At 42.6% G+C, this 23,715-nt stretch overlaps 1 protein-coding gene across 1 annotated transcript in view; it reads left to right on the top strand.

Moving 5' to 3' along the window:
- The window catches only part of AASDH (aminoadipate-semialdehyde dehydrogenase), a 38,671-nt gene extending 15,400 nt beyond the window's left edge, over positions 1-23,271 (top strand). Inside the window, 12 exon segments of the mRNA XM_030563242.1 lie at positions 1,221-1,462; positions 6,254-6,360; positions 7,286-7,458; positions 10,912-11,104; positions 11,722-11,837; positions 12,433-12,590; positions 12,592-12,905; positions 12,908-13,261; positions 15,703-15,866; positions 16,695-16,820; positions 18,577-18,708; positions 22,189-23,271. Coding sequence (XP_030419102.1) covers positions 1,221-1,462; positions 6,254-6,360; positions 7,286-7,458; positions 10,912-11,104; positions 11,722-11,837; positions 12,433-12,590; positions 12,592-12,905; positions 12,908-13,261; positions 15,703-15,866; positions 16,695-16,820; positions 18,577-18,708; positions 22,189-22,599 — 2,490 coding nt within the window. The 3' untranslated portion in view covers positions 22,600-23,271.
- The last annotated feature ends 444 nt before the right edge of the window (positions 23,272-23,715 follow it).

The following is a 23,715-nucleotide window of genomic DNA, read 5'->3' as shown; positions in this document are numbered from 1 at the left end:
CTGAAAGGTTGCCAACTCCTGATAAACACAGTGCCCTCCTTTCCCAAATACAAAGCAATGCCTGTTCAGTGCTGCTTCTTTCCTGTTAAGATGCAGCAGCAGAAACCACACCCCCCATCCAATTCTCTGGGATGATTGCTTTATCCTTCCCCCCACCGGGTGGCTAGTATCATGGAATATCACTGCTAAACACCCCTCTCCTCACCCCCACCACATGGCTGGTAGCAGGGAAGATCCCTGCTAGCCAAACATGAAAAAGCTCTGTGCCAATCACCCCCCCGCCCCGGCTTGGCTACTTGCAAGGAAGGATTTCTTTTAAGCAACAGGCAAACAGCCCAGTAGGAATGGCCATGTCTGTCGCCTTAATTAAATTCCTGAATTTCAACTAGGTTACCATGAACGATATCAGTCTCCTGAGGATAACACAGCAAGATAAAGAACGGATGTTGCTTGAATGCCAGCAAACACCAGGACCATACGCAGCTAGGTTTTGTCATGCAATGATACCATATTACTTGCTGAATGCTTGTACAGCACTCATTAGCCTTGTGGCAGAGCATGAGGGAGGAGGCAGTGCATGTACTTGCAAAACGGACACTGCTACCAAAATTCTCAGAGCAGCTGTGGAGAAACGTGGACACACATACAGTGGAGCATGGATAGGGACATACATCTCAAAGAACCACTGTTATTGCACAAAGTGAGTAATTTTTTCTTTTAGATGTAAGTTGCACTATATGGCTTTGATCCTACATTGGAATAAATTAGTGTGACCCTTGCTCCTACATAGAATTCCATGTCAATGCAGCGGGACTCCACGTGGATGAAGTGGTTTGTATTAATGGATCCCAAAGCAGAATCAGGGCCTGTATCACATGGATCAACAGTCAGCTGCTGTTTGACCTGTGGATAAGACAGTTTGAAGAACTCCTTTGAATGGATAACAATCTACACCTGTAAAATTCCATCCACAACGATCTTTCTTTTCTTACAAACATCCTTTCTCACCACTCAGACTATCAGCAGATCTGTTCAGCACTTTTGATGATGGATGTTATTGTAATCGTGAATCTGTTTGGCTTTTTGCTGTATTTGGGAAATGCCTGAGATATTGCAGCTTACTGTGTGTTTGTAGGGCTGCAGTTTTCCATAACCTGTAAGAGCATAAATATCTGTGTCACACATGCTTTTTTTTTTTTTTTTTTTTAAACATTGCTCAGGCAACACCCACATTTCTCAGACGATTTGGAGCTCAACTTATTAAGTCAACTGTGTTGTCTACCAGTACTTCACTCCGTGTCTTAGCCCTTGGTGGAGAAGCATTTCCTGCGCTGAATATCTTGAGAAGCTGGAAGGGAAGGGAAAACAAAACACATGTTTTTAATCTCTATGGCATTACAGAAGTATCAAGCTGGGCCACATGCTACAGGATTCCAGACGAAGTTCTTAGCTCTGATCTTCGGTGAGAAATTTCACTGTTTTGCTTGCTGCTTTGGCACACAGAAAGTGTGCAGTTGTCAGTGATCAAGTATTAAGGGCCCAACATTGCAAGCCCTTTGCAGGCAGAATCCTCATTCACTTTGCTGGAAGTTACATATGTGGAAGGATAACTGCTGATGAACATAGGTTTAGAAACAGTAGTGGTGCTTGGCTTTATCAATTTCAAAATGTTATGTTTTGACAGTGGTTTCTTAGCAAGATTATTGTAGGAAGTTGACCTGAAAATCCAATAATAGATGTAGTAACGATACTTAGTGCACATATAATGCTTGTTCATTCACTTCAAAGTGCCCTGCTAAGCAGAGAAGCATTATCTCCATTTTATAGATGGGAAACTGAGGCACAAAGAAGTTAAGGGCTCCATTATTTCACCCATCCTCACATTATGGCATACCTGACTGTTCAGCAGGTAGTTCCTTTGAAATTATTCTGTGAGAAGGGCATCAGAAATTGATCCTAAGTGATTTTCTGAAGTAACTCAGGGTATGTCTACACTGCAGTTAAAAACCTACAGCAGGCCTGTGCCAGCTCACTGAGGTTTGTGGGGCTGGTCAGTTGCAGTGTAGATGTCCAGTCTTGGGCTGGAGCCCAGGCTCTAGGACCCTGTGAAGGGGGAAGATCTTAGAGGTCAGGATGCAGCCTGAGCCAGAATGTCTGCACCGCAGTTACACAGCCCGAGCTCCAGTCAGTTGGCACGGGTCAGCTGTGGATGTCTAATTGCAGTGTAGACATATCCGCAAAAGAAGAGCTGGGAATAGAACCTGTTTCGCAGGCTGGTGCACTATCCACTGAGTCACATGATTTCCTCAGTAATGAGAAGGCTGTTTATGCTGGAAGAAGTTTAACAGAGGCTATATTAACTGCATATATATATAGGCACAGGTGAGTCTAGTTGATATTGTTACAGGACAGAACCCAGCAGTAAAAATAGCTAAATACTATAATTATCTTCCATCCTCTCCTCAGCACATGACACATGATGCATTGCTAATGGCTTTCTTGGTCTCATTGGCATGGTACTTTTTAAATCATTCTGTCAATGCTTTCTACTAGTTTCATATAATTCCTGGTGTTTGTGGTCAGGGAACTTATTAATTATAGAAGGTTTAGAAATTCTCAGAAGAGCTGTGGAAATGTTTAGGTACTGCATGATGCTTCTGACCCACAGAAGTTTTCATTTTGCTTTCTGAAATATGTAGCCATGGTCACACTTACAAATTAACTGCCCTGTGTTTCCCCTCTGTGGTCCCTCGAGGGTATCCACTTTACGGTTTCCAGCTCCCAGCTATTACCTGTCTTGGATGCAGCCCTGAGTCTTTCCCTGGTGATTGGGATTTTAAGTCTGCACAGATCCATGCCTTACACTGTGATATCTCCAGCAAGCCAGTCTGCCTAAAGACAAGTGCCTGTGCATTCCTCTCTTTCTGAGGGCTCTGAACAGTGTGCTCCCAGCAGTTACAAATTACCACACAGCTTTGTCTTAATAAGCACATTAGGGTAAAAGCATTACAGAGAAAACATAATAAAAATAATCAACAGATTTAAACACACACTAAACATGCCAGAAGACATGTCAGTCTCATGGGGCCCTGGTGGCACAAGTCTTTCTATGCTTTCTGCAAGGTCCTGTCTATTTGTTGGAGCAGAAAGAAGACCCTGTGTCAGTTCAAGCTCATCCATTTATAGCAAAAGCCCTTTCTTTGTCTTCTAGTGCCTGGAAAACTCATTTTAACCCAGTATAAGCAAACCACTGCAAGGGTTGGTAACTATCTTGTGGTGTTTAGTTTTAGTGGCACACCTTAATTACCCCCCACTGTTTTTAGTTCCTGTAGTAGTGGTGGTAATCCTCCTCCCTGGAATAGAATACCATCATACATAAACAATTCATAAATTTAATATGACCCCTCCAAAATAGGGTAGCACACCCATTGCCTGGCATCCCTAGTTACCTGTATAACCTCTGCTAGATATATTTCATGAAGCCTGCTGAATACAAACAAGCATCTTCTTTTGCACAAATGATCTCTCTTATTAATCTGATATGGATGTAAGTGGATCCCCACACAGGATGATTGGTCATAAAGTGTCAAAACTCCCAGTGAAATCAGTAAAGGGCTGTCTTTAAAATTTGCTGTTGCAATATGGCCTTTTATTAGGCAGTTATTTGTATAAAAATAAATTGTCTCATTTGTGAAAAGGAAATCAGAACTTCTGTAAACAAATTTGCTCATATTTCTGTTGCCTGCTTGGGGTTCTAGTCTGAAGAAATTTACAACTGCAGCAGAAATGATCTGGTGGTTTCTCTTGGAAGTCCAGCTGCCAACATTTCCCTAATGGCTGAACTTCCAAGTGAAATGCTGTTTTTCTTTCAGCGTGGCTGCTGTGCTCCAGAGGTAACTGTGCTGCTTTTAATTTCTTCTTACAAAAGTGCCAGTAGATTGGGAATATTTATAACTTCTTCGAGTTCTTGGGCCTTACCCTGCTCACTGTGTGCCACTGGTGATGCAAAAGGAATGAAAAATTCTATTTCCTTTGCTGGTGATTCCCCTGGCGTGGAGAATTCTAAGCTGCAACAGAGCTGGTATAGACTTCTCCTGCACCATCCCCAGCAGCCCCCATTGTTGGGGGCATGGTTGGAGCACACTGCTCTGAGTGGTGAATGGCTCCTTGGGCAGATAGTCAACCAATGTAAATTAATGCTAGGTACCAGGTACCAGCAGAATACCTGCCCTAACATCAGAGAGCTGCAGCTGACTCCCTAGGCTTACTCCTCTTTATGAGGAGTCCTTGTAGCACCTTAGAGACTAACAAATTTGGACATAAGCTTTCGTGGGCTAAAACGCCTTCATTAGATGCATGGAGTGAAAAATACAGTAAGGTATAAATACACAGCATATGAAAAGATGGGAGTTGCCTTACCAAGTGGGGGGATCAATGCTAAGGAGCCAATTCAATTAAGGTGAGAGTGGGCTGTTCTCAACAGTTGACAAGAAGGGAGAAAAAAATCACTTTTGTAGTGCTAATGAGTTAAATGTAATCAAGGTGGTCCATTACAAACAGTAGACAAGAAGATGAAAGTATCAGTGTGGGGAAATTAGTTTTTGTAGTGACCCATCCACTCCCAGTCTTTATTCAGTCCTAATTTGATGGTGTCCAATTTGCAAATTAATTCCAGTTCTGCTGTTTCTCTTACAGTCTGTTTTTGAAGTTTTTGTTGTTGAAGAATTGCCACTTTTAAGTCTGTTACAGAGTGTCCAGAGAGATTCAAGTATTTGTTCTGGTTTTTTAATGTTATAATTCTTGATGTCAAGAGTTGTGTCCATTTATTCTTTTGCGTAGAGGACAGTCCAGTTTGGCCACTGTACATTGCTGGCACATGATGGCATACATCACATTGCAGGTGAACAAACCCCTGATGGTGTGGCTGATGTGGTTAGGTCCTGTGATAGTGTCCCTTGAATAGATATGCGGACCAGAGTTGGCATTGGGTTTATTGCAGGGTTTGGTTCCTGGATTAGTGTGTGTGTTGTGTGGTGTGTAGTTGCTGGTGAGTATTTGCTTCAGGATGAGGGGCTGTCTGTAAGCAAGGACCAGCCTGTCAACAAGGTCTGTGAGAGCGAGGAATCGCCTTCAGGATAGGTTGTAGATCCTTGATGATGCGCTGAAGAGGTTTTAGTTGGGGGCTGTAGGTGGTGATTAGTGGCATTCTGTTCCTTTTTTGTTGGGCCTGTCCTGTAGTAGGTGGCTTCTGGGTACCCTTCTGGCTCTGTCAGTCTGTTTTTTCACTTCAGCAGGTGGGTATTGTAGTTTTAAGATCGCTTTATAGAGATTCTGTAGGTGTTTCTCTGTCTGAGAGACTGGAGCAAATGCAGTTGTATCTTAGAGCTTGGCTGTAGACAGTGGATCGTGTGATGTAGTCTGGATGAAAGCTGAAAGCATGTAGGTAGTGTAGCGGTCAGTAGGCTTCCGGTACAGGGTGCTAGTCCTCGCTTACAGACAGCACCCCCCGACCTGGAGCAATATTATGGATGTGGGGGAATTGTCCTTTGTTGTTTCTTTGTAGTCTACATAGAAGACTTGGATTTTTTTTAATAAGATTATTTTTCTTGTTTTTACTTTTAAGACTATAAAGTCTTGTCATCTTTGTTTTTGCTGGTGATCTTTCAGTTCCAAGCGTGGGAGTGTTGACTCTTTTTGTTAAAGAGGTCCTTTTCCCATCTGCTTGTAACAAATGTGTCAACTTGGAATCCACTCAGCGATTTGCAAATTGCTGCAATAGAGTGGGATAGGAAAGGAGGGGGAGGTTATTGTTGGGGGCAAAGGTGCATTTCACACAGTGCTTCTTTTCCAGTTAATCAACAAGAGGTAGGGAATTCATTGGTGGACTAGACTTGCAGATAGGAAATTGTAAAGAGTTGCCACAGCCCAAATAGTGGGAGTTGGTGGAGGAACTGCTAAGTGGGGATCATCATGAGGAGGAAGCTGGATGGGGCCCCACACATCTTACTTCACATAGGTTTTATCAATACTTCAGTTCAGTGTATGCTTTCCAGCATGGATATACTGACACGCACTAGCTCTGCTTGAGCTGATGCACTGAAAATAGGAGTGTAGCCTGGGGTAGCATGTTCGCAACTACAGTGTATACATACCCACAGACCTCTGCAGTGTCTATGGTCGGTCTGCATTTTGAATTTTTGTTTTCTCTGCTCTCTGAAGGAAAATATTTTAATTTTTTTTTTTTAATGTTTAGATTTGATTCCCCTGTACCACTGGGATCACCACTGCTTGGAACAACAATTGAAGTCAGAGATGCCACTGGTTCCGCAGTTCTAGATGGAGAGGGACAAGTTTTCATAGGTTATCTTATATTATTTCTCTTAATTGATTAGTTTCAAAAAATCTTCATGTTTTAATGTCTGTGCATTTTGTTTTCCAAAGTGCCATTGCCTGTATGACAAAACACTCTGAAATACAGAAGTGAAATCTGGTGTTTTCTCTAGCAATGTACTTTTAAAATTGTATACAATATTTAAACAGTTTTACTGGCCTGGATACTGATTTTTGTGAGAAAACCCTGTCAAAGTTCTTTAAAGGGCTGTCAGAATTGTTCCATACATTTAGATATTAACATCTAAAAGCTACTGCTTTTATCTTTTCAATTTAAAACTACCTTCAGTAGTGTCATATGCTCTTCAGTGGCGAAAGAATCAATCTATTCTTCATAGGCCATGTGTGCCAGCACAGTTGGTGGCTGTAAACTCTCCTGGCAACACATGGGTGGCTGATCCTTCTCAATTAGAAACTGCCCAGGGACTAAAAATTCCATAAATCCTAAAAAGACTGTATAACAACATTCAGAAAAATGGTTCAAGATCTGTCATTACAACCTGAAACAGGGTGGGACATCTAGATTATCTGATACCACCTTGATGGGAACCACATAGCTAGCAATATAGGCTGACTTTGAGCAATCAGATTAACAGACAAGAAATTACCTTTTATTTTACACACAAAACCAGTTTATTTTAATAACCTGTTTTCTGCTTCCATTTGGCTCAGTATAAATAGAAGTTATTTAACTGTATCAGCAAATTAATTGTAGGATACAGTCCCACTGATACTTCTGCTTTCAGAAGTTTAGTTCCAAACATTAGTGCCTTATATATGCCAAATGTTAACAGCTTTTTGCCAAGTTATTTAATACTTGTAACATTCTGAAATATGAGGTAGGCCCTTCATAATGTTGTAATCATAAGATACATTATTACATTCTTTTGCGCAGGTGGTAAAGAACGAATCTGCTTCCTTGATGACGAAGTAACTGTCCCTTTGAACACAATGAGAGAAACAGGGGACTTCGTGAGAGTGAAGGATGCAGAGATGTTTTTCTTAGGACGGAAGGACAATCAGATTAAACGTCATGGCAAACGTCTTAATATTGACTATGTACAGCAGGTAATATGATGTGTAGTGCTCGGAGCTTATGCAGTGTGGAACATTATGGACAGATAGCTACAGTTAGTTGTTCATCAGCAAAAAGTGCAAGAATTAATGTAATTGAATCAAACTTTGGGTGTAGATTTTTCAAAGTGTGCAGCATCCCAACAGCTCCCATTGTTCTCAAGCATGCTGCGAGATGCTGAGCTCTTTCGAAAATCTGGCCTTTGTTGTTTATAGTTGATTTTATGCAAACTAAATCTGAAAACTACGTGTAGAGAATTTGACAACTCAAGAATACTAACGTGTGTCATTGAAAAGGGTAGTGTAGTAGTTTAGAGCACAAGGGTAGGCATCAAGACTCTTAGATTCTGTTCCTAGTTTAACCAGCCTGGGAAAGTCATGTAACCTCTCTTTATCTCAGTTTGCCCATCTGTAAATGGGTACAATAAATTCCTACCTCAGCCAAGTGCTCTGAGGATTAATTAATATTTCTAAAGCACGGAGACCCTTGAGCAAAAAGACTATGAGTACCGAATGTTGATTACAATTAGATCTGTAATGAGTCCAATATCAGTAGAGAGAGAAATTAACAGATGTTGACAAAGGAGAAGAAGGGATATGACGTATGGGAAAAGGAGGAGGATCAAATCCAAGCTGTCTTTTTAGCAGGCACAACTCAGTTGCAATCAGTGTTATTACATCAGGGCTGTGTTTGGCTAGGAAAGTCAACGAGGCAGAAAGAAGTACAGTATTCTTAATTAATGCTAATGCTTGATAGCAATGATCCAGGTTCTATTCCCTGCTGTGACTCAGTGGAAATGACTGTGGAAACAGATCCTTCTGCAGAACTAGGATTGTAACTGCAATGAATGCACAAATAGCTCCTTACTGTCCTATTGGCCATTGTATTTCTGTCTAAATTAATGTTGTATCTCTGGGGACAAGAGGATGTTTGTGGTTGAATGAAGGTATGCTTTAGTTGCTCTTGTTTTTCATAAGGCGATCAGAGGTATGTGTCTACAGAAAACGTTTTAAAATTTGTTTAGACTTGGTCCAATAAAATGAAGCGTAGAAAAATGAAATGATTGGACCAAAGCCTTCCCTTCGTTACAACTGGTGCAATTTCATTGCATTCAGTTGGATGATACAACTGTAAGTGAAGGCAGAATTTGGCCCACGGAGTCCACTTCTTAATCTTTTCAGTAGGAGCCATTTCTGTCTAACCCAGAAAGCTCATCCTCAAGGATGTTCCAAATTGTGCCCCCAGTTCACATCATCACATCAGTGCATATGATATTAGGTATCTGACTGGAACACATACAATGACATTCATATTCAAGGATGGCATTTTATCTTAAGTCTAACCCAGGGATAGTCAATAGATGTACCATAGTCCAAATCCGGACCACAAGATGCTTTTCAGTGGACTGTGGGGACAGAGGCAATGCGTGGGTGGGGCATGCGAGGTCACATTGCTCCCCCTTCCCCCCCATTTCTCCTGATGCCTCTGGAGGGTACAGTGCTCCCCCTGGCAGCAGTGCTCTCCATGTGTCCATACTTCGCAAGGAGGGAGCAGAGCAGCTAGCTGAGCTTCTCCCACCCACAGTGGGGCTGCTTCACCTTCCCTGCTGCTGGAGTCCCAGCGTTGCTGCCTGCTTTGCAGACCATTCACCGAGGTGAGTCAGGGGTGGAAAGTAGAGGCAATGCGTGGGACTCCAACAGCAGGGAAGGAGAAACAGCCCCATGGTGAGGGGAGAGGAGGAGCTCAGCTAGCCACCTTGCTTCCTTCCTGTGCTGCATGGACACACGGAGAGTGATGCTGGTAGGGGAAGTGTGCCACCTCCTCACTTCTGGGTGTTTATTCAGAATAAATGGGGGGGATGTAACCCGCCCCTAGAACCTTTCATATGCCTCTCCTCCGTCTCTTCCTCCTCCTCCCCTTCCCCCGTCACAGCTATGTGTCGCCTCTGCGTGCAGGCTGAAGCTGAGCTGGGGCTGGAGCAATGCGGAGCTGTGCTTGCGCTCCAAGCGGTACCTGGAGCCCACTGCTCCACCCCCATGTTCCCCAGCCCCAAAGCTGACCTTGTGCCACCAGCCTCGTGCCCCCTGCCCCTGAGCATTTCTCAGAGCCCCCCACCCTGGCCTAATGTCCTTTCCAGGCCCAGTTCTTTGGGGCCAGTTCCTGGAGCCCTCTCCAGCCCTCAACCACCCCTACCCCCGCTGCCAAATTCAGCCTCTCTCTCCCCAGTCCACCTCTAGTCACCGACCTCTGCCACATCCCAGCTTCCCCTCATGTTCCCAGGGCTACTATCTGGAGTCTCCTTGGTCCCTCCCACTATCTGGAGCCTCTTTCCTGCCCCTCTGCTATCCCAGCCCTCAAAGGCACATCACACTGCTAACTGGATCATAGTCCAGCAGCTTCACTTGCTGGGTCTAAGCTCAAAGGTACTCTCACACATTCACACCCTGCTTTGCTGCCTAGAGCCTAGTCCATACCATTCCTCTCCTTTGCAACTCCATCTCTGCCACTTGGCTCAATTGAGGGCATGAGGGAATGTTTGTAGGGGGAGGGTGTGAGGAGCAATGCCAGGTACCTCAGGCTAGCCCCAGGTGTCCCATTTTCAGTTAAGGGAAATAAAGTCACCAAACTCTCTGGGCAGGGAGCTGGCAGGCTATCAGGGAGCTTGGCGTGGGGGCAGTTGGGAGTTTGAGAAGGGAAGCTGGGTTGGAGTCTGGACCTTGACTATACCTTGACCAAGAAATTTAGACCTTGACAAAAATAGACTACCCCGGTCTAAACCTTTGGGTCTAGCTAAATCAATATGTACTGAATAGTGTATGTAAGGTCGCTTACTGTTAAATGAACTAAGCTTAACTGTGAAATTCTTAAGGGGATTTGGATGACACAAGGGATAGATAAAATCCAAACCAGGTAGGGTAACAGAAGTTGTTCAGATTTCATTGGTGTACAGTGATGAATGGGTGGTGACAGCCCTGTTCCTAGAGGGGAGGTATTTCCCATGATAAAACTGGAATTTCATTTGGCCCCTTTGTCGGCAGTCTCAGCAGAAATACCAACCATAGAATGAATATGGAGAATGAATTTTGTTCTCACTCCTATATGTGTGTCTCCAGGTCATTCTTCAGGTACAGTGGTGTGGGTCATTGAGAAGTTTGTACTGCTGCTGCCTATATGATGATTGTACTGTGGGATTAAATACACTCATTCTTCAGTGCTGTCATTCTGACATTTGTCATGAGAGCTAAATCCTTATTAACATTAACAAAAATAAAAACAAGGGGATGGGCAAGGGGGATTTCATGATGTTTGTGAAGCAGCAAATTCAGTAGCTGCCAGTGTCAAAATATAAACCTTCACAACAATTCCTTATTTATTTGTGGTAGTGTTTTTTTGGTTTTTTTACCCTGCACGTCAGCACAAATAAGGCTAATGTTCATATATTGCAGGCTGCTGAAGGTCTTTGTCATGTGGAAGCCTGTGCAGTGACATGGTATCGACAGGAAAAGTTAATCTTGTTTGTTGTACCTAAAGACAACTTAGCAAGTGACATTCTTAAGGAACTCCAGAAATATCTCCCAACCTACGCAATCCCTGATGAACTTGTGCTGATAGAAACTTTGCCCTTCACATTGCATGGTAAATGAAGTAATGTTGACAGATGCTCTTCAGTGCAGATGCTGCTGTGTGCCTTTTCTGTTCATTAGAAGCTAAATTTGTTGTCTCTTCTTCTTACTGAACTTGACCCCAAAACAGTAGGAGCTGGTTCATGCAGTATTACTTATTTAATTGCATTGTGCTCTGATGTGGCCCATGGTATTAAGCCATCACCCTAAGCTGTAGCTGTGTTCTGCAGAAAAATTTGTCTGGCTCTCATTTGTGTCTCTGAATTGCATTCCTCTATAGTGTTTATTGACACCCTTAGACTCTGGATTGAATAATAGTAATTAAAAGCATTTTAATATTGAAATACACACACATGTATTTGACCTGTTTTGCTTCTATTGAAGTCAGTGGCGACTGCTTTCAGTTGGGAAAGGATGAGGCACTGTATGTGTCATATGATAAATTGTCAAATCCTGCTCTCTTCTATGTGGGTACAGTTGATTGCTGGTGTAAAAAAATGGGTGCAATTTTGCCCACAAATAAAGAAATCTAGACTGAGACCTAGATGAACATGTAGTCCATAACAAGAATTTGAAGATACAAGTCTAAAATGCAATGAAAAAAAACTTGTGCTTTTTATTTTATTTGAAGGCAAATTGATGTTTCTGAGCTGTGCAAGATTTACAGTAACCATCTAAATTCCAGAAGGCATGACAGTAAACTGAGAGGAGCAGAGGAATTGTGGGAAAGATTGCAGTATTTATGGAAGGTAATATTTTAAGCTGCCTTTTTATCATTGCCAGTGGATCATTATACATGTGTCAGGAATTAAACAGTTTTAATAAGTGTGACAAATGCAACCAGAATATTTTTTGCTGCATGTATATTATGTACTGTAGCTTCATCCGTTAATTTAGTACTTAAATACAGTTTCTCTGTAACAGCCAAGAGGGAGCCATTTGTTTGTTTTGTTTTTTTTTTCCCCATAAACTGAAGTTGCAATCTGTAATCGGCTAAGCCATTAGTGTATGTAGGGTGAATTACAGCCACATAATCTGTCAGCAGTTTCAGAATACTTCTTCTCATGCCAAACAAGAAAGCCATAAGGGAGGCCAGTAACTGCAGAATCAGAATCAAGCATAAAATTAGCACTGCTGAAATTGACACTTTCCCCCACGCCTTGATCAGCCTGCATTTCTCAAAGAGCACCAAAAAGAGCAAATACAATCCTGCAAGGTGCTGAATACTTTCAGTCCGTGTTGATTTCAGTGGGGATCTGAGGCACTGACAGGCTCAGGCCCTACTTCCCCGTGGCACTGGGACATTGCTCGCCTCACAAACTCTGTTCTTCACTTCTTCTCTAGTCTCTCCTGAGTCTTCCAGATGATTCACCCAGCATTTCCAAAGATTCACTGTTTCTGTGCAGTGGTGGAGATTCCTTGAAGTCACTACGGTTTCATGATGAGATTGAGAGTTTGGCAGGCAAGGCCATTCCTGGGCTCCTGGAAGTATTCTCAGCAGCTCATTGCTGAGGTTTACCAACATGTTCTTAAAGCTGTATTCCCAAGTGAGGACCAAATTATGAATCATAAGACTGTGAAAAGAAAACTGAATGAGAGCAGTGGAGAGAAATTCCATGGAGAGCACACAAAACCAAAATCTAGAAGGTACTTTAATGCTGCTGCAGGATTGACTGCATTTATTGCACTAAACCGAGGAAATCGGATGTTGTCGATGACTTCCCTTGAGTCTCTTATGAGCCCATATAATGCAGGACAGGCAGGAACAGAGTTAAGACAACAAGCATCTTATTCATCTGCTGTAACTTCTAATACAATGAATATGAAGTGACAGAGAATAAATCTGGAAAGAGCAGAAGCAGTCCAGAAATTGCAAGCAAAGCAAATGAAACAGGTACTCATTCTGTAGAACAAGCTCCTTTAACAATGCCTGAGAAGCTGATATTACATGTAAGATGGAAGTCAAATATGGGCAAATGTGTAGATGCCTCCCCATTAGTTATAACACTAGCCACAGATGATTTATCTGCAACTGTATACGTTGGGTCTCATTCTCACACAATGCAGGCAATTGATTTACACTCAGGAAAAATCAAGTGGGAGACAATCCTTGGAGATCGTATTGAGTCCTCTGCATGTGTGTCTAAGTGTGGAAACTCATAATTGTTGGTATGTATTTTAAATGATTTTCCTTTTTCTTAAACTGTAACCAGATTACACAGCAGCTTATTCAATGTCAACAATAGGTAGCTGGCATCTCTACTTCCACTAACCTGTATTCTGTATCTGTCTAAAATTAAACTGCAGTAAATGGGAACAAAGAGGAAAGCCGTCTCCAATGCCACTATTGAGGGTGGCTGGGCCTTTAAAGGAGGTGGGTTCCAATCCACTTGTGACAAGTGTAGCTCATCTCCCCAGGGAAGGAGGATGAGTAATAATGAGTGAAATCATGTAACAGATGAGTCAAGTGGCTGAATCAAGCCTAAGATAGATAAGCAAGAGGCCTAGATAGAGAAAGTGTTTGCAGATCCTCAGGCAGAAAGAAGGTTCCTGTAGGGCCCTGGGTCAGCAGAGGAGAAGGAGGTCTGTCTGCTGATCTCTTCCAATCTAGAAAGGAATATTGAAAAAAGGAGCAACCATTTGAGGGAAGCTGATCCAAGGTCACAGCTGATAAGACTAAGCACAGCCCCAAGGAGGGGAACTGTGAGGCTCTTCTGTTAGGAGAGGAAGACTTTGAAAATCTAGAGAGACAGATCCACAGGTGGGAGGAACTGGGCTCACCTAGGGACTGGGTAGAGGAGCCTCTTTGTGTTTGAACTCTGAAAGGAATTCTAAACAGGATAGACACTCAGGTAGGAGGGGCTGGTCCCATCTTGAAACTGGGGTGAAGATTCCCTAAGTTTGAGTTCTATTTTGAATGACTCTGTGCGAGACTTAATACACTGGACCATGGGAAGGGAATATCTAAACAGTATGGACTTTTTAAGGGCCCCTAAGCAGCCATGCCAGATCCTGAGCAGGTGTTTCGAAGGCAGTAACCCTATCACAACCATAAAAAATAATGGAAGGGCAACTTATTTAAAGTATTGCAATCAAGTAGGAGTATTATGTACTAATGGGTTTATTCTCCTTTTCTTAACTACTGTACTACACCTCACACCTCAACTGCTAGAACAGGGCCTCATCCTCCCTGATTGAACTACCTCATTATCTCTAGCTTGCCTGCATATATATATATATACCTGCCCCTGGAAATTTCCACTACATGCATCTGACGAAGTGGGTATTGACCCACAAAAGCTCATGCTCCAAAACGTCTGTTAGTCTATAAGGTGCCACAGGATTCTTTGCTGCTTGTACTGTACTAGTACATTGATAATCAAGAGGTACAAGTTCCTTTTGAATAATTTAGTTAGAACATGATAATTGAACTGCTTAGAAAAGCATGGGATGATGAGTTTTAAAAATGTCTTTGAAGTAAGCTTTAAAATTAAAAGGTAGTGTAACCCCCCACACCTGCTGGGTGTGATGTTCTGTCTCATCTAGTGGCACTAAAACTACTTAAGGAGAGAGATTGAGTTTGCTCTACAGCCTTAGCTAAGAGGCATATGGCTTTTAGCTCATGCAGTAGAGGCTCATGCACTACGCTCCAGAGGTCCTACATTCAATCCTGCCTGCCGACGACTGGGGTCTGTCGGTGTTACAGTAGAACTTAGTGTACGATACTTCAGAAAGTTAAATCTAGTGCAAAATAATCTTTCTTTCTTTTTTTAATTAATTTTAAAAAGCTTTTTTGGGTAGCCTAAGCAAAGGTCACTATACAAGATATTGGCAAATGCACTTTCCACTCCATTGGTGTATGCTGTCTGAATTTTAAAGCAGTTTGTTGTTGGCATGTCAAAGTGGCCATAATTGTCTCATAAAGGATAATGTCACCTGTAACTGACCTCCCCATGAAAATCAGAAGGGTTTTTGTCATCTGCTCAGATGAAAAAGTAATTAAATACTTACTAATGTTCTCTTGATGTGGTGCATGCACACCTTATATGTCTAATGTGTTAAAATAATACAAAGCTTGGATCCCTTGCCTTTTGGCTTGACATAACAGTGGTGACCAAAGTTCTGGCTGATATTTTGATTGCTGTTGAGCCTGCAGGTAAATAATTGTGCTGAAATTGTATTATGCCTTAACGTCTCATGTACTAGAGCCTGAATTTTATTAAACAAAATGGAGGCTCTTGATTATACACGTCAGTGTCTTTATTGCCAGATGCACTGTTGTTGTTGCATGCACAAACTTTTCACTTCCCTTGTCCATATTCAGTAGCTCACTCTGTCCTCCAATAAACTTCACAGTAATAGCACAGTAAAAATAGGCAGAGCTTTAAAATGACTCAGAAGAAGAGCATTGAGTGCTTAATGTCAAATGCACTTCTGAGGTTTTATTTTCAGCAAGAAACTTGAATGCAGAAAGTGCCGGGAAATATGTTGGCTCATGAGTCAGTCTGTCATCTCCAATCTTTGATCAGCAATGACGCAGTTAAAACGCTAATACAAATATCATTACCTGTTTTTGTTTTGTTTTTTTTTCCTATTGCACTTTATTTTGTCCAGGCTGCTATAATGGTTTAGTGTATGTACTCAGAAGCCATAATGGGGAAATACACTGTATCTTTACCACTGAAGATGCTGTGAAAAGCTCTGCAGTTGTGCATCCTTCCACTGGACTAGTCTACATTGGATCGCATGACCAGCATATATACGCTTTGGATATTTATGTAAGAAGTCACCCTGACTAACTTTATGTATATCAAAAGTAAAACATCTGACCCTCTTGAACCATATCTATGGTAACACCAGCTTAAGCTCCATCAGTGCTGCCAACCTTGGGAGCCCTAATGTAAATAGACTGCCAACTGCTTTCATTTAAGTCTTGATTTGGGGATAGGGATGACTGAGTGGTTTGAGCATTGTCCTGCTAAACCCAGGGTTGTGAGTTCAATCCTTAAGGGGGGCCATTTAGGGATCAGGGACTGTCAGGGACAGGACTTGGCCCTGCTGTGAAGGAAGGAGACTGGACTCAATGACCTTTCAAGGTCCCTTCCAGCTCTATGAGATAGGTATATCTCCATATTAATTAGGCCTGCCTGGAGTAGGGTTAAATGACAGTGATCAGAAGTGCTGTTGGCAGTCTATGGCCTCCCTACATTACACTGCCAATGCCAGTTCAGAACTATGTGGCAAATTACCCTCTATCACTAGTACGGAACTGAGTGGTTAGGGCAAATCTAAAACATGTACACCCAATGCTGGCAACTTGTAATAAACTCACAATGGGTTGAGAGAAGGAAAATGATGTGGGTGTATATTACGTATTTCTTAGCTGAGTTTCCAATATTTAGCTCTATGAAAGAGGCAACTGCTGTGAGCGATATGGGTTTCTTTGATTGCTGGCAAACTATAATCTTCACTTAGTAAGTAGTATTTTCCAAGTAAACTTGCTGTTGATAAAACTTTGACATCTGAGTCCTTGCAAATAACATAATGAACTTTAACTCTGTTATCAGATTGTATAGCTTTTTATATACTTTTGCTTGGATTGACAGAAGGAGGAGCGTGTCTGGAAGCTGCACTGTGAAGGTGGAGCTGTGTTTTCGTCTCCTTATCTAAGTATCTTGCCAGATCACCTGTATGCTGCTACACTAGGAGGACTTTTACTGGCTATAAATCCAGTATGTACCTTCCTTGCTATCGCTGGGCCAGATCTTGAATCCTTATTCAGCCAAAACATGCTCTGAAGTCAGTAGAAGTTTTGCTTCAGTAAGGACTGCAAGGTCATAATTTCTAATAACAGTTTTTTTCATCCAGGGGTCTCACTGCATTTCAAAAGAGAGCAGTATTATCTTGATTTTGCAGATGGGGAATCTGAGGTGCAGAGAGACGAAGAATCTTCTCCTGGAATTGGCTGCCTAAACCAAGTCACCTCTCTTGTGAAAAATGAGAGAGGGAAAGACATACACACAGATACTCTCTCCATTATAGACAATGGCAGAGTGGGAACTCACCTGCGATATGAGAGAGTTTCAGATCCCTGCTTTGCCTGATTTGGAGCAAGGGAGCAGGGACTTGAACCCACATCCCAACTGAGTGCCCTAACTAATGGATTGGATAATCTGGGCTGGGTCTCAGTTTCTCATGCTGAAGCTGTTCCACTTTGTATAAATAATTAAATATTCATTGGGATAGAGAGGAAGAGAGAAGCAAGAGATTGACTCTCTAACCAGGTGGTTAAGATACTTACTTGGCATGTTACAGGCGTGTTCAAGTCACTGCTCCAAATGAGGCAAATACAGCAGGGTTTTGAATGGGTCTCTCGCTCCTCTCCCGCCTGCCCCCTGTCTCCCCACCAAAATTAAAAATTAATCCTGATTTGTTAGCTACTGGCTCTTTGTGCAAGTTAAGCATGCTCTTAGGAACGCCTAGTTTTGAGATTCTCACCAGTCCTTAAGGATCCAAGGAGCTTGTTAGCAGTGGGGCAGCATCAGGATTTAGGTGGCTTTGTGCATTGTGTACTGGCAGAAACTTGGGTGCATGAATGAATAGATGGCAGTTGAGCAGCCATTTTGTGAACATCATTGCTTCCTAGGTACCTTACTGCTTTTTAGATGTCCAAGTGTATCTTTGTGAATCTGGCCCAGAGATACTTACTCAGGACTACATGCTGAGTGAAGGGCAAAATTAGAAATGGAAGTCATGTTTCCTGACTCCCCATCTGTTGCCCTGTCCATTAAACCAGTGTTTCTGAACTTCTGTATGTGTTAACACAGAGTAGCAGTGGCCCTGGCTCAGGTAATTCACATACATTACAAATATTCATGTACTAGCGGTATTAATGAGCTATAATGATGATTGTGATTTATGGGTTGCAGCAGTTCACACTGTTTAGGATTAACACCATGTGCAGTAACAAGTTTTATGCTATTAGGAGGAAGTTTTGCCCCCTTCTCCACTGGTGTGGCAGGCCCTCTAGCAGCATAATCAATAGGGTTCTGCTATGCAAAAGGAGGCTCAGGATATAAGGAGGCTGTATGGGGAATGCGTGCCCTCTGCAAGTAGCCCAACTTCACAGCCTCTGCAGAGCCACAGATGGGATTAAAGATGGGGAAACACAAGGCTGGGAAAGGAACCAGAGAGAGAGCTGAAGGATCTGGTGTTTCATGGATCCTCTGGTCCTTCCTTATCTGTCCCTGGAGGAGGGTAGGATAGAGGCATAAGGGTCACAGAGGATCACTGTTCTAGGTATTAAGTTGCAGTAATCTCTGCAGAGTAGGTCTGCTCTTGCTCTGCCACTTGGGGGACCAAATTCTCTTTTCTTGTGGCTATTCCCAGGGCCCAGCCCAGTTACTAGGAAGAAGATTTTGCCCAGTACTTGTGTGCAGCTTTCTACAATCACATTAAATGCCATGTCTTGTACTTTGTCATTCACAGGATACGGGTAATAAGATCTGGAAAAGTTCCTGTGGAAAACCCCTCTTCTCCTCTCCTCACTGCAGTGAGCAGTATGTGTGCATTGGATGTGTGGATGGGAATGTGTACTGTTTTAGCCACTCAGGAGAAAAGGTGAAAAACTGTCACTGTTAGATTATTCGACTTTCTTACATCACAAACTCTTGCTTTGATTTATCTTTTAGCAATAAATCACAGTTTTATAAAATTGTTCTGATGATTTCAGTGGTTAACATATATTAACTCTTACACCAGCCAGGTAAAACAAGTATCAGTATGTACTCATTTTACAGAAAGATAGATTGTAATAGAGAGAGGTAAAGCAGTTTGCCCAAGACTATCCAGCAAATCAGTGGCAGAGTTGGAAATAAAACCCAGAATCCCAGTTTCTCCCCAGCCATCCCTCCATTCCTAATGCAGAGATAAAAGTCCTGAGCATCTCAGTTCAAATTCTAACCTTTTTAATTTGGGAGAGGAGGATGAGAGGGATGTCAGGTGGAGACACTTTTGGTTTGAATTCTGTTAGCAGATGCCAGGGATACACACAGCAGAGTTGAAAGCAAGAGTTGCTTTCAAGTCCCATCCCTATCTTTCAGATTTGTTTTATAAAGGTACTGACTGGAATTAAGGTTTCACTGACATGTTTATCAAGGTATCAAACAAAATGCTGGTATCATGACAGAGGTACCTGTGTAAGTGTGTGGGGGGCTTGGTCTGATTCTTAAAATCTTGGATGCGATGGTAAGATTTATTTTCTCAGAGATGTACAAGATTTGCATCTCTGATTTTAATTTTTATTGTTGATATCATTTGTTTTCCTGGGCACAGCCATAGGTGGTGTCCATAGTAAAAGTTGTCACTAATAGAATCATAGGACTGGAAGGGACCTTGAGAGGTCATTTAGTTCAGTCCCCTGCACTCATGGCAGGACTAAGTATTATCTAGACCATCCCTGACAGGTATTTGTCTAACCTGCTCTTAAAAAAACTCCAATAATGGAGATTCCACAAACTCCCTAGGCAACTTATTTCAGTGTTTAAGCATCCTGACAGGAAATTTTTTTCCTAATGTCCAACCTAAACCACCCTTGCTGCAATTTAAGCCCATTGCTTCTTGTTCTATCCTCAGAGGTTAAGGAAAAGAATTTTTCTCCTTCTTCCTTGTAACAATCTATTATGTAGTTGAAAACTGTATCATGTCCCCTCTGTCTTGTCTTCTCCAGACTGCACAAACCCAGTTTTTTCAATCTTCCCTTATAGGTCATGTTTTCTAGACCTTTAATCATTTTTGTTGCTCTTCTCTGGACTTTCTCCAATTTGTCCACATCTTTCCTGAAATGTGGCACCCAGAACTGGACACTGTACTTCAGTTGAGGCCTAATCAGTGCTGAGTAGAGTGGAAGAATTACTTCTTGTGTCTTGCTTACAACATGCCTGCTAATACATCCCAGAATGATGTTTGCTTTACTGTTGATTCATATATTTAGCTTGTGATCCACTATGACCCACAATCCCTTTCCGCTGTACTCCTTCCTTGGCAGACATTTCCCATTGTGTATGAGTGCAACTGATTGTTCCTTCCTAAGTGGAATACTTTGCATTTGTCCTTCCTGCATGTCATTCTATTTATTTCAGACCATTTCTCCAGTTTGTCCAGATCATTTTGAATTTTAATCCTATCCACCAACCCATTTGCAACCCCTCCCAGCTTCGTATCATCAGTAAACGTTATAAAGTGTACTCTCTGTGTCATTATCTAAATAATCAATGAAGATATTGAACAGAACCAAACCAGGAACTGATCCTTGCGAGACCCCACTCCAATATGCCTATCCAGCTTGACTTTAAACCACTGATAACTCCTCTCTGAGAACAAGATATACCACATCTGCTGCTTCCCCCTTATCTACAAGGCCTGGTACCATGTCAAAGAAAGCTGTTAGGTTGGTTTTGCACAATTTGTTCTTGTCACATCCATGCTGACTGTTAATTATTACTAAGGTTGCGAGTTTGTCATGGATTCTGTGACTTTCTGGGTCCGCCATGACTTCTGCTATAATGGTCCATGCTTCCCCTCAGATTCTGACCCTTCTCCCAAATCTCCATGTTTTGGACTTAACTGTGGGCTTTTGTCACCTGCCCCCATCAAGCCTAGTTTGAACCCCTCCTCACTAGATTAGCCAATCTGTATCCAAATATGCTCTTCTCCTTTCTCAAATAGGTAGACCCTGTCTCTGCTTAGCAGTCCTTCTTCCCAGAACAGCATCCCATGGTCAAGGAATCCAAAGCCCTCCTGGCGACACCATCCTCACAGCCAGGCATTCATCTCCAAGATGCAATTATCTCTGCCTGAGCCCCTACCCTTGACTGGAAGGATCAAAGAGAACACCACCTGCACCACCAACTCCTTCACCCTTACTGGCAGAGCCCTGTAGTCACTTCTTATCTTCTCAGGGTCATACCTTGCAGTATCCTTGGTGTCCACATGGATGAGTAGCATGGGGTAGTCAGAAGGCTGGATGATCCTTGATAGTCCCTTCCATAACATCTCGGATATGGGCCCTGGCAGGCAGCATACCTCCTGGGATGCCATGTCAGGCTGACAGATGGGTGTTTCTGTCTCTCTCAGAAGAGGGTCACCAACCACCACTATCCAGTGTTTCCTCCTGGGAGTGGTGGCTGTGATCCTCACAGCTTTGGGGATACATGGCTTCTCCTCCTCCACCCTTGCAGGTGATTCCTCATTGCCAGGGCAGCATAATGGTTCTTCATCACTGTAGTGGGAGTAGTGGGGGAGCACTGCCTGCTGCAAGGAGTAACCAACAGCCAGTGTCCTCCCTTTGACAAAGGCATATCCTCCTCTCCTGGTGGCATGACAGCAGCCCTTTCTAACTGGATAGCATTCCCAGCCTTGGATGTCTGATGTTCTAAAACAGCGATGCTAGGACTCCTCCCCGCATTCATTGGCTTGCAGGGATCTTTATGTAGGTGATTCTTGGAACTCCCGCAAGATGGGATTTGTTGCACTACACCAATACAGTGAGGAAAGATTTTCTTCAGAGTGCATGGAGAGGGGATGTGGGGTTTGCCCTGCTGGAGGGACACCTCTACTGTAATGGCCTTGAGGTACTTACTGTGTTGCCTGTTGAGCCTCTTTTTAGTAGAACCTCCACATAGGTGAAATAATTTACAGGAAACTAGAGAGAAAGGTGGTTGAGATAATATCATTTGTTGATGAGGGAGACAAGCTTTCTTCAGTTCAGCTCTGTGTAAGCTTGAAAGCTTGTCTCTTACCAACAGAAGATATTACCTCATCTACCTTTTCTCTGGAGTATCCTGAGATCAACATGGTTACAGCAACACTGCATTACAGGAAACTACCAGGTGAGTGCCTGCCTAGTGAATTTGTGCGCGGAGCTTAACTCGTGAATGTTGCAAGTATTTTCTAGTCATGTATTATATACAGTACAGCATATGCCAGAATCCAGATGATGCAGTGTGTATGTCCTCTCTGTCAACAGCTTGTTCTAAAGATGTCTCACTGGTAACCTAACAACCTACAATAATGGATTATTTTTTTAATGCTGTTCTGTAGGTTTGGCAGTTTTCCACCAGTGGACCAGTCTTTTCATCCCCATGTGTATCAAGTTTAACTAAGCAAGAAATATATTTTGGCTCCCATGACTGCTTTATCTACTGCTGTAATATAGAAGGTAATTTACTGTGGAAATTTGAAACCACTTCAAGTGTATATGCAACTCCCTTTGTTTTCCATAGTCATGACTTGGAGAGTGAAACGCTGCTGGCAGCAACATCCACAGATGGTACAGTGTGGATCCTGAATGCTAAGAATGGATTGGTAGTGGGTGTCGATAAACTTCCAGGAGAAGTATTCTCTTCCCCTGTAGTATGTGGATCAAAGCTCGTTGTTGGCTGTAGAAATGATTATGTTTATTGTCTAGATTTGTGTATCGCTGAGAAAACAAGAACTACTAGGATGTGTTAATCTGCTTCATCTCTAGTGTTTACACTTGGACGTTAAGAACATCCTTGAATTGTACTTTAAAGAATCCAGGCCTAGAGGTGCTGCTCTTAGCCCATTCTACTTTTGCAAAATTTATCATGTTTTGCAAACTTTTGTTAGTTAACAATTTTGCACCAACAGGCATGTCTACACTGCAATAAAAGACGTGTGGCAGTGAGTCTCAGAGCCTGGATCAACTGATTTGGACTTGTGCTGTGGGGCTAAGAAGAGTGCTTTTTAGTCCCGTAGCAGGAGCTTGAGTCAGCTGACCCTGGGCTCTGAGACTCGCTGCTGCAGGTTTGTTGTTGCAGAGTCAATGTACCCGTTGTCTTGTCAGGACTAGGAAAAATGTGTGGTTTTCTTTTAAAATGTTGCCTATGTGCTGTTTAAAACATGATAGTGCTTAATGGCAACAGTATGTAATACTTCTTAAAAATGTTACGTGGTCATGGTCCCCCTAGTCATGACCTCCGAACACATTTTTAAGGTGTTAGTGTCTACACTAGGTAGACATTGGTGCTAGCTAACATTTTTCAGAGTCAAGCTATTTTCCTAATCAAGAGAGGGCAATTGACTTAATGATTGCTTAGCATCACGTGTCTGATTTAAGCTGAATTTTGATTTAAAAAAAATAAATAAATGTGTTCACTCTGACATAACTGTTTCTGGCAATTTATATTGAATTTTGTGCCATACATTATGTCTAGCATGGATATTTGCTTGTCTGTTGGGTCTCAAATTTTCCAGTATTTGGTTTGGAAATTTAGCCGCCTTATTGAATATGTATTAACATATTTTATAAATAGATAACTGTGCCTACTGCATATGCATAGACTGAGGTGCTCTGCCCCTCCCACACCTTACCCTTGAGGTTGCTATCTGTTGTGGGGAATCCTTCAGTGCCGTTTATTCTATATAGGTTTTTAAAATGTGTTCAGGGGGATGCAGCAGTGCCTGGGCCAGCCCCCACAGGGGGGCAGGGAGGGAGTGCCACCCAGCCCTGCTCTGTCCCCAACCGCAGCTCTACTCCTGGCCCCCCGGCCTCGCTCTCAGCTCTGGGGAGGGGTGTGTGTGGTGGCAGATGGGTAAGGGCAGGGA

Source organism: Gopherus evgoodei, chromosome 5, assembly GCF_007399415.2.
Source record: "Gopherus evgoodei ecotype Sinaloan lineage chromosome 5, rGopEvg1_v1.p, whole genome shotgun sequence".
In the NCBI taxonomy this organism is placed as follows: domain Eukaryota; kingdom Metazoa; phylum Chordata; order Testudines; family Testudinidae; genus Gopherus; species Gopherus evgoodei.
The sequence above is the reverse complement of the archived record's forward strand: the minus strand, read 5'-3'. Positions and strand labels throughout refer to the sequence as shown.